The sequence below is a fragment of the Geospiza fortis genome, unplaced genomic scaffold, assembly GCF_000277835.1.
Source record: "Geospiza fortis unplaced genomic scaffold, GeoFor_1.0 scaffold24, whole genome shotgun sequence".
NCBI classification, from domain to species: Eukaryota; Metazoa; Chordata; class Aves; order Passeriformes; family Thraupidae; genus Geospiza; species Geospiza fortis.
The window spans coordinates 551,139-562,533 of record NW_005054432.1 but is presented as its reverse complement, the minus strand read 5'-3'; the positions used below and the strand labels follow the sequence as shown (position 1 = coordinate 562,533).

General features: G+C 36.7%; 1 protein-coding gene across 2 annotated transcripts in view; it reads left to right on the top strand.

The window, feature by feature from the left end:
- Window positions 1–11,395, top strand: part of USP25 (ubiquitin specific peptidase 25) — a 67,174-nt gene that overhangs the window by 46,824 nt on the left and 8,955 nt on the right. Inside the window, exons 16-20 of one of the 2 annotated variants that reach the window (XM_031061930.1) lie at window positions 1,135–1,332; window positions 2,801–2,940; window positions 5,580–5,693; window positions 7,473–7,568; window positions 10,837–11,015. In XM_031061930.1, the coding sequence (XP_030917790.1) occupies window positions 1,135–1,332; window positions 2,801–2,940; window positions 5,580–5,693; window positions 7,473–7,568; window positions 10,837–11,015 (727 nt within the window). The remainder of the gene's footprint in view (window positions 1–1,134; window positions 1,333–2,800; window positions 2,941–5,579; window positions 5,694–7,472; window positions 7,569–10,836; window positions 11,016–11,395) is intronic. The other variant, XM_031061929.1, reaches the window with a different exon arrangement.

The following is an 11,395-nucleotide window of genomic DNA, read 5'->3' as shown; positions in this document are numbered from 1 at the left end:
TTCCTGCTGCTGTTAGATTGTGTTTTTGTGGGTGGAGCAATTGCTGTTCAGCTTATGGATCAATAAAAAGAATGCCTGTGTTTCAGAATTATTAAGATTTAAAAAACCCACGGTTTGCTAATTTGTAAATATTTTTGAGAAGGGATTGCAGAATTTTGGAGGGTTTATCTCAAGATTAGGAGAGAAATATGGAAATGAAGAAATGAGCCTTTTGACATTAAAATCCTTGTGTGGCTGCTTTTTTCCCCATAAGCTTCAGAGCCCTGATACACTCTACTGGAGCATGGAAACTTGAAAGCTTATGCAGTAAATTGAAATGTGAATAACTCAGACCTAACAACCACACATCAAACCTAAGAAATACATGGGTTGGGAAATTTTTTTCAGGTCATATAGGAGTATGCAGCTATAAGGCTTTGTATGGAAGTGCTTAAAGAGAGAGGACAGCAATCCCTTAACACAGAGTTTTGGATAATAGTAGACAGAGAGCTGTCTGTGAAAAGTGTCCAGATATTCAGTAGAAGGTAATGGAAAATGGTCAGGTTCCTGTTTTTTCATAGGGCAGAAGGCTCAAGTGCTCATTTGTTCAGTTTTTAAAGGAGAGCCAATATTATCCTTAGCATTCCTAGGTTGCCACGTTGGTGGTGCACTTGCAGCCATAGGGTGTTTGAGCTGAAGGCTGCCTGTGCCATTCCAGTTAAATCAGAGGTTTGCTCACTGCAGGGCAAGTACTGCAGGTGGATCCCCTGGGATGTAGGATACCCCTGCAGAGACCATTCTCAAAGCAAAAGGAAGATTACTCAATTTAGCTAGTATTCTTACCAGCTAGATTTCTGAATTCCTGTAGGTCCACTCTCCTACTCTCCTTCCCCTTTTCTCTTGGGAAGTTTAGTTGTGTCCAGCTCTCTGTGGCAGTAACACAGTCAAGCAGTGGTGGGGATTTTGTGAGTATTCTCTGAATGGTCACATAGAGTGCTCAACAGATAGTAAAACCAGTTAAAACTAATATAGTTTTGGGGGTTTGGTGCTACACTGTACATTTCTGGTAATTCACTTAAGGATATCTGTTGAACAAACTTTTAACTTTCTTTTGTCCTGTTCTTTTTCTGAAACTTATATTTCATGTTACCACAGAGGAGTTCAACAAAGAAACAGGGCAGATGCTTGTTGGAATGGACACGCTGCCTTCTGATCTAAGGGATTATGTCAAGGAAGACAATAAACGTTTTGAAAAAGAACTTGAAGAGTGGGATGCAGAACTTGCTCAGAAAGCACAGCAGGAGAAATTGTTATCTCAGATACCCAGGGCACCAGCACCCTCACCTGCTCCAGGTTAGCTGCTTCTACCTGTTTGGAAAGGGAGTAGGACCAAAAATCACTGAGACTTGTATATATATTTTAAAAAATAAGGAAGGAAGAAAAGGCTAATTTGTGTAATCTTGAATTACAGCTATTTACTTGGCCAAGGTAATTATACTTCAAGTTTAGCCTGTTGGGGTGGGTTTTTGCATTTCATTTTTTATTTAAAAAAATAATTATTCATTGGTTCTTCTGCCTTTTCCCTCCCAGTTACCCTGAGCTTTTTTCTTTTTTTTTTCCCCCATGGAAACTGAGTCTTTTTAAGATAGGTCTCACCAGTCTGTGTTGAGGACTTGTTAGTCTGTAAATGATGTATTTCTTCTATTCAGGATGATTTAGTGTGAGACCTACATTCACATTTTAAATTAGAATAGCATTTAGATCTGAAGAGCAGAATAATGTGCTTGGTGCAGTGCATTGAATAGATTTAATGATAATGAGAGTAGGCCCTCCTTATGAAATTACTGTGTGGCAATTAGGGTGTTAAAATTGTGGAAAAGATTCTGACCAGCAGCTGTGAGGCCAATGCTTGTTGGAACCCAGCTAATAAGGACCACTGGCAATCTGATTATAAACCAGAGCTGCCAGGTTTTTGGTAACATTCACCTTTTGCTCCATTGCAGTAGGCTGTGTATATTATGTGAAAGATGACATGATGAATTTTCTGTCCAGATGTTCTTAGTGCTGTATTTGAGTCCTAAAGATTGAGCATACATAGTTATGTATGACTGCAAAATGAGTGTAAGAAGTGCAGTGATTTGTTTTGCAAACTCTGTGGAGAGTTCCTTCATCTTTTGTTATGTTTTGAGTTCACAAACACTTTGAGATTCATGCTCTTTCCTTTGTTAGTAATGGAAAGTACAAAATGAATGTTTAGTCTGCCAAAACTTGGTTTTATCATGTAAGGAATATGAGACACTATTTATACTAATCAATTTATTGCTCTCAAGTGGAGGAGACTGAGATCTCCCTTAAGGCTGAAAAACAGAATGTCTTTATTATTTTACAAAGCAAAAATAGATCTAGCACTCAAGTGGCTGGAGGTAATTCCATATGTTGAGTCTGTATCCCTCAGAAACTCCAGCTGGAATCTCACCTTTGTTCTCAGTCATCCCTGTTGATTGGTTGATGAATACCCCTCACTCAAGAGCTTTAATGAGTCTATAGGCAGGACAGGTCTAATATAAAATTTCTAATATAATATATTCGTAATATAAAATATTAGTTCCTAATAAAAAATCAGGGATCCATTTGTAGGGAAGTGTTTAAAATTACCTGAGACACAGACTGGTGTAAAGTGGTATTTGTGAATTATGTTGCTTACCCTGCACTTTCTGTGTGCTTACCTTATCTATGAGACAGTGATCTAAATAAAATGAATCAATTTAAAATTTATGCTTGTGTTAACACACAAAATTGTTGTTTTATTTCTGTCACTAAGTTCAAGCAGGAGAACCAGAGTATTTAGAGCAGCCATCAAGAACTGATATTTCAAAGCACTTAAAAGAAGATTCTGTACAAGCAATCAATAAAGCTTTAGCTGAACAAGAAGATAGAGGTCCAGAAGCTATAATGGATACGGTGAGGACATTTTGAAGCTTGAAATACTTCTTTTGCTTTTATTTTTCAAGTGAAAATGATACAAAACCGGATAAAAGGGTGTGAGTCTGAAAACTCTGAGCTGACAATTGCTTTTTCTTCAGGGACTGTCCAACACAAAGTCCATCCAGAAACTGTGTACAATGGTAATGGGTGTAATGCAAAAATAAAAATACTAAGATAGGTGTTCTCTATGGGATTAAAGTGCTTGTCAGGAGTACAGTATATTGTTCAAATGACAATCAGCTGTTTGTGCCCACCATCTTTTAAAAATGTTAGATGATTCCATGTATTTTTGAGGAGTAAACATTGACAGTCCATGTGAAAGACTTGAAAAATATTGCTTTAGACATTCAGGTTTTTATCTGGGAAATGTAAGAACATAATTGAGTTCCTTTGACAGACCTGTGGAAGCTAATGTAGCTTTCAAAAATAAGGAGTTTTTCAACAGTATTCTGTAGCTTTAATGCAGATTTACAACTTGATGAAAATAATTTTTTGTGATTCATAGGATGCCTATATTAATTTAAAATGTCTATTACAATCAGTGTTGGGTGTTTGTTTTTGCTTTGCACAAAGTATACTAAGAGGAATGGGGCATTAACTATTTTATAAACTAATATTTGACATTTTCTTCTTTCAGCAAATACTTTCTTCCTTCCCTATAAGTTTGTAGATAAATGACAAATGTGTTTGCCACAAAACTACGTGCCATTAAAACAATATATGCATCTGTCTTGGAATTATATCCATAAATGTACAGTATAGCTTCCTTAGGCATCCCTAGTAACCACTATGGGTATGAACAGTTTAGATCTGTGCAAAATGCTTCCTAAGATCAGGTGTGAATCCTCATTAAACAGAAGCAGTCTGGCCCCAGATAACCTTACAATCTTTCAAAATTATGTGACAGCTTGTTGGCACCCTGTTGACCTGCTGTGTTTTCCACCCCTCCTGTGGTGTCAGGAAGGCAGGGAAGCACACTTCCTCTGCTAAACTGAAATTGAAGCTAACAGGGAAACTCACCTAACTCTGGATGAGAAGATGCTCTGCCACCAAAGCCTTATGCTGCTGCATATTGCCTTTTTTGAGTTCTCAGAACAGCTTAGTGGGAGTCTGTTTAATACATGTTACTCCAGCTGGAAAGGTGGCTGTGAAGATACCAAAATGCATGATAAAGTGTCTTTCATAAGGCTGTCCTCCTTCCAAGGTTTGTGGACATCATCCCAGTGGGATGTGAAAGAATCTTAGACTTTTTTCAGTGGATCAAGTGTTGTAGTTCAGGATAATGGCACTGGGCACAGTGGTCAGCCTTAGGACTTCACAAGACTGTGGTTGGGGAACACCATGATCTGTTTAATGAGACAAAAGAAAAAAAAACAAACCATGCAAACATTATTTAGAAACAAATGTAGTTCAATTTCTAGTTAATCTGAAGATACTCTGTTAACATTTAAAAGCTGTTCTCTGTATCCCCAGATTTCACTTAGGCAGATTTGTGCTTCCTTCTCAGTGTATCAGTATGCTTTTTAATTATTCTGCTTCCACATGCAGGCATAAATTCCATTACTTCCCTTTTTGTTTGTCCATTTATAAAAGAAGGAAAGCCAACATCAGCACCTATAACAGGATTGTAGGTTACTCACCACATGTTCATTTTTTCCATTTTGTGCCTTTTGTCCATTTTTTCTGTCTTCTGATTGCCCAGCCTTCCTTTGTATTTATACAGTGTTGGGTGTAAATAGATACTGTGTTTATGGAATCTTTGTTAAAAAGTGAGATTATTGTTATAGTTGCAGAACAAGCAGCGTAGCACTTGGCCATTGCTTGGATTAGAGTCAAGGTTTAAGTTCTACAAATGTTGCAAACTGCCTATTATTCAGTGATGGACCATAGATCAAGAATTTTAGTGACTAGGATAGTCTCCTGATTTTCTGTTTAATTACTCTTCTAAAAAATAATCCAGTTAAATGTAATGCTCCTTAAATGTTCTTTAAAACGAGTTTTTGTATTTTTTTTGCTCCCAGAGCATTGGGAAATGTTAGCTTTCAGTGTGTTTCTATCCTCTAGTATGACTTTATCAGGTATTTCAGATATGAAGTATCTGACCTGGCCTTCTTCAAGGCCAGACTGGATGGGTCCCTGAGCAACCTGATCTAGTGGGTGGCATCTTTAGGACTAGATGATCTTTGAGGTTCCTTTCTAAACTATTCTGATATTTTATAATATACTTAGTAATTTTGGGTTGAAATGTACAAAAAATGGTGATTCACAGACTCATCCTTTGCCAAGTGACTTAAATTTGTAATGGATATTAGAGTTGTGATACTGGTATACTAACCTGTAAAGATAGAATTAGTGAATGAAGAACAAATGAAATAATTTTAGTAATTACAGCTTAATTTTAAAATGTACTGCTTAAAAAATTATAAATATCATTTAAATTCTCTAACTAGATACAGCTTCTGAATTTTTCCAGAATTTAAGCAGTGGACATCATTGTACTAGATCAGCCTGTCAGTTTCCATCTCTCCATAATTTTATTGTATTTTCTGATAATGATTATGATTATTCTTTTTTTTTTCCCCCAAGCATGTACTGATAATGGTTTTCTTCTGCAGAGCTCTGATAATGCCCCAGCTCAAGCAGCTCCCACCCAGCGAGTGGTGGAGGTGGCGATCCCCGATGTGGGGACGTTTGTGATTGAGTCAGAGGAGGGGGGTTATGACGATGAGGTACCTTGTGTGCACCGCTCCTCCTCGGGGCTTCCTCGTGCTGCCTGATGAGAAGTTTTGGCATGTCTGCACACTGTGACACCTAACAGACTTCTGCAAAACTAGATGCCTAGCGATTTGTGATCTTTAACAATGTCATAGTTTGTCGTGGAATACGGAAGGAAAGCACTACAAACTCTTAATTGGGCACGGTTTGCATGCTGCCTTTTACACTGGAGGTGTATCTGTCTCTTCAGCTGTGGAGGTTGGATGTTTGTGTTAGGCCAGGTAGCCTTCAAAATGCTGGTGATAAGACTGCACACTGCTGCATTATTTAAAAGGGGACAGGACACTGAGAAATGTTCTTAATGTTTGTGCTTTCTTGTCAGTCCAGTAAAGTCTGAACTCTTATTTGCCAAGGTTAAGCTTTTGGGATTAAATTAGCTTGGCTTTGGGGATTAAATTAGCCATGGAAATAACCTGAAACTGATGTGGCTGGTAGAACTGAATCTTGCAAATCTTAAAAATAATTCAGACTCATGGTGGTACATGTACCTGCTACTACTTGAGGAATAATTGAGGGGCCCATTGTTTTTCTGAGGAACATTGTTTTTTGCTGCCCAGTTTCAGCAGTAGAAAGCAACACTGCTGGTCATCAAACTGGCCTGCCTTGTCACTGCTTACTCCATGTTTGTTTTGGGTGGGAATAGAGTTGGTGCAGCTCATATTCTCAGGGCTCTGAACATGTGTTCTTGGGGAGTTTTAGCTTCCCTAGGCAAATGGATGTTTCAGGTCATTCTGCCCTGGAAGTGTGATCATTTATAACTGGGCAGATGGGGTGGGGAGGGAATAAAATGGTTTAATTGACACCGTCACACTGAGTTTCGCTTCTCACAGTTGTGTAGTCTCCACCTTGAAAGAAATGCAGATTTAACCTCATATAATGACCTGCTTGTTTGTTTTTACTTTTGTCTCCATGCCCCTGTCTTTCTAGAGGATAACTTTCTTGCCTATTTCCCTATTCATTTTGTGAGTGTATTCACTTTTTAGAAATGTTTTTCTGTGTGGGAGACTCTCAGGGAGTTTAAGATCCTTCATCGTGTGTTGCTGCACCAGCAATACCTTGGGCAGGGAGGGAGTGTTTTCCTTTGCTTGCAGATTAGAAAGGAGAAAGGCTTTTCTGAGTAGCTTGGATGGATCAAATTGTGTGAAACTGATGTGAATAGCAGTGAGAGATGTCTTGTGTTTGGCTTGGTTTTTGTTAATTGTTTTGGGTATGATGTTTAAGAAGAGATTGTCTACAGATGTTTCAGGGATTGATTGCATTTGCAGCAGTGAGTCTCTTATTTTGACCTTGAAATATGCATAAAACACAGGTGGCTTTAGTGCAGTATATCTCAAGTGTGACTGGATGATTTTTCTACTTGAAGCTTTTTTTTAATCCTTTCATGGCCATGGGTAGCAGTCATTCAGTGTGCAGTTTCTGCTTGGTACTAATGCTGAACTATGCATGTTCCTTTCCTGAGAAGTTTGGTCCATGTAACTTTTTTGACACAGATTTGTTTTCCTTTTTTTTTCTTTTTTGTAAGATTCCTTTAATGTTGTTACAGTAAAACTATACATACACATGCCATGATTTGATTTGCAGAATATGCTCACCAGATCTGTATTGAAGTGTGCCATATCAATGTATGCATGCATTAAGTTGCTTTTTCATTTTGCATGAGACTAAAGGCATATTGAATTTAGTCATTAAAATATTAATCATTCAAAACTTTTACCTTAAATCCCTTGTGGCAGGTCATGCTGACCCCGAACATGCAAGGTATTATCATGGCTATAGGTAAAGCCAGGAATGTTTATGACAGGTGTGGGCCAGAAGCAGGGTTCTTTAAGGTACAACTAACATTTTCAACTTTTTCTCCTCTGACTTTTCCTATTAGATATGCTACTCCCTCTACCCCTTTCTGTATATATAGTCTTTTCCAGCATTTATACATGCTTGTCTATATCAGTCCCTCATTTAGATGTTTATCCTGTGAAATATACAGATATTTGCCCTGTTGATGTCAGCAGCTCATATACCTTTCTGCATTTTACCTTTTTAGTAATAGTACTGAGTAACATATTAGTAATATGAAACCTAGATGTGTAATCAATAAAAGTATATGGGTTTTTTCTCCTGTTAGTAATAAAAAAGGTTTTTTTTTACCCTGGGACTTTTAAGTCATTTGTTGTTTATTTCAAAGAGATATTCTTGGTTTGTACTCCTTAAAAGATTTTTAATAACTTTAAATTGCTTGCTTTTGGGTAACTGCATGGGTGTCAATACTATTTATTTAAGCAGAGGTTTGTTAGACATCAGGCTTTTTATGGTGATTAGTCTTCACTGTGCCACCAGATTTAGCAATGTGTTCATTTTCTCAAATACACAAACTTCTGAGCACCTTTAGCTCATGGCCTTTTGAATTTTCAGGGTATTAGAAAGGGAGTTGCTTTAACATGATATAAAGTGTAAAATGCTCTCAACTGTGATTTGGAGAGGAGAAAGAAGTTTCTTGCTTGTCATTGAGTAGCAGTCTGTTTTCTTCTTAATTGTTATGATGTAGAAGAAATTCTAAAAGCCACAAAACCCCCAAACAAGCAACAAACAAACAAAAAACCCTAACATCACCAACAAAAAGCTCTGCAACCCCTTGGTAAGGAAACTGAACCTCATGGATTGGTTGCTTGGTTTGTCTGTGTGGGTGTTTGACATGGATACTTAGAGAAGGGCTATAAACATAATGTGTGTGCAGGGCTGTCTCTGTTAACTGTGCCTGGTCTCAGGGAAGGGAGAGACATCTGCCACAGCCTCTGTTCAGTGAAGCTGGGTTTGTTTGGGATTCAGTGTTGGTCGCTTTTTTTTTTTAATTTATTAATGAAAATATGTGGAGTGTTTTTCAAATTGAAAAAAAAATCGTCATCTGATCAAATCACTCCTTGATTTGAACCAGAAAGTTCAATTATATCTGATTATATTTTTTAATATGAAGGGTGTTTTGATAATTTTAAAGCAGAAAATTACTTCACAATAAAATTCTATTTAATGCTTTAGAGTTATCAAAACAATGCTCAGTTGAAATGATTTTCAGTCTTTAATTTTCAGTCCTTAAACATTTAGACTTCATGGGGGCAGAATGTCTTTGAGTGAGAAAATGTTTTGACATAAAGTAGAAAACTTTCCTTACTCATTTTCTGCTGAATTGTATTTGTAATAGATTAGAAGAGGTGAAATGTGGTTCATTATGAAGGAATACATTAGTCTGAATGGATGCAGATGAAGTGGGGCTGTTTTGGGAGCAAAATTTTTGATTTGGGACACGTCAGATGAAATCTCACTTTTTCCTGTAACTTATTATAAAAGCTTCTATGATGCCTTTTAAAACTGTTACTGTGTTCCTTTCTGTGTTTGTTTTTGATGAAATTAGTGTTTTCAAAAAACTGGGGGGGTTCTGTATCTTTATTTTAATGTAACTCAGGTGAAACTCAATATATTGGTGTGGGTCATTGTTACAGCCAAGGTTCCACTCCCTCCCTAGACCTCAGGTTTAAGACATGACCAGCATTCAGATATTTCTTGGTCAGTGATCTCTTCCAGTCATTGTTCTTTAACTTTTATAGACAAGTCCTTGCAGAATGTTTCCTTTAAGATCTTTGTTATCCTTAGTGAGAAAATGAAAGCATATAATACTTTTTTCTACTGAACCTTTTTTGTGTAGAGAAATAGTGTTCTTTTCATTCTGTTAAAGATTTCTGAATCTGTAGAATACCACATCATTTTAAAATTATTATAAAAATATAGGGGTTTTGTTGCATTTTTCCTACTTCTAAGTAATTATATGAAAAATTAAATGTCTAAAGCAGTTTATTTTTGCTTCCTCAATAAACAAGGTTTAATTGTTAGCTATGTTGACTTTCTAATGGTGGAACTTCTGATGTAAGATAATCAAAACTGTGTGGCTTTTGGCATTTATAATGTTGTCCTAAACATCCTTTTTAATGGTAATGCAAATCATGAGCATTTAAAGATACTGATGCAGAACATTCTCCTAATTTTTAAAGGTCTCCACATGCTCTATGTTTAAATCTGTATGATTATTACCCTACATGTTTAGTGCTGAAACAAAAAAAGTGTTATTAGCAGAGGATAGGAGCCCAAATTTCTCATAGTTAAATGTCAGGTATTACAGCATAAAGACGCTTGAAATACTGAGCAGGGTGGTTTTGTTTTGGTTTTTTTTTTTGGTGACTGCTTTGATGCTTTATTTTGTGCATACGTTGTATTGAAACTTCGCAAATGTGTTAGGAAACCATCTGATAACTTCCCTGTTTTCAGAGGGAATTTATGGAATGTGTGTTAACATTTGTCACCATTTTTCTAATTATTTTTCTTGTTGCTCCTGTTCATTCTCTATAGTGTCAGTGAATAAAATTTAATGAACGTATCAAATTATGTTCATTAAAACCTAACGTGCTGGCAAAGCTGGAAAAGTAAATTACTCTGATGACCTCTAAAATTTCTCTAAAAATTCAGGGGGGGGCTGCATCCTCCCCTATAGGGCAGTACTGTTCATATGGAGTTATTCTTTTTTTTTCAGAAATCCTATCAATTGTTTTTCATTGCAGGACATATTTCATTCTCACTTAGTATTTTCCAAATCATGTATGTTTACTAAACTTTCTGTAGAGTATTTTTTATTCATGTCTTTGCATTTAACCATGTATTAGAGGTACTTTTTTACCTAATGAGACTTCAAAAAATTTCTTAAAGTCAAGTGTCTGAAATCTTATACTTGTCTTGGGCTTAAAGAAACCTCTCTAAGGATTGGATGAATCTCCTCTCAGGGAGACAGCACAGGATTGGAACTACTTTTGAAGGGAAGGTTTACTTGGGATTTTGTCTGGCTTAACTGGTGAGAGAGAGTACCAACTTGACAAGTTATCTGTGGTTTTGGTTTTTTTTCTTTTTAAAAATATAGTTTAGACTTCTTAGAAGGGTAGTCTGTGGAATTATTAAAAAAATTTGTAGGCAAAATGCTGTGGTACATAAAGTATCTTGTGTCTGTGATGTCTGAGCTGAAAGCCAGAAGGAATAATGTCGATCTTTTTTTAAATTATCTAGGCAATTAAGTTGGAATACACACGTCTGCTAAAATTAGCCCAGGAAGATCCGCCACCTGAATGTGATTATCGTTTGCGTCATGCAATTGTTTACTTCATCCAAAACCAGGCACCAAAGAAGATAATTGAGAGGACATTACTGGAGCAGTTTGGAGATCACAATCTCAGCTTTGATGAAAGGTAATAAGATCTGCACATCTCATTTCCTGTGTTCATGAATGTTCTCTGATGTGTGGAAACGCCCCATCATATTTGGCTGGTGTGTTTGGCTTTATCTCCTAGTTAAGAGCGTGCACGCTTACTTTGTAAAACAAATTATCTTTATAAAAATCCCTGCTAAAAGACTAATCAAGAAGTTGAGTTTCTACTTATCTAAAATAAGTAGAAATGCTCAGTGTTGTTCATAATCTTCCACATAGTTTTCTGTACCTTCTTTCACTGTTTTCTCACTGCCCTGAAAGCCACTAGTAGAGAGCAAAGCCTTTCCAACTGGGTGAGTGACTGACTCGAGAGCAAGACTATGTCTCTCTTCCACTCAAAATTTCATCTTACTTGTATAA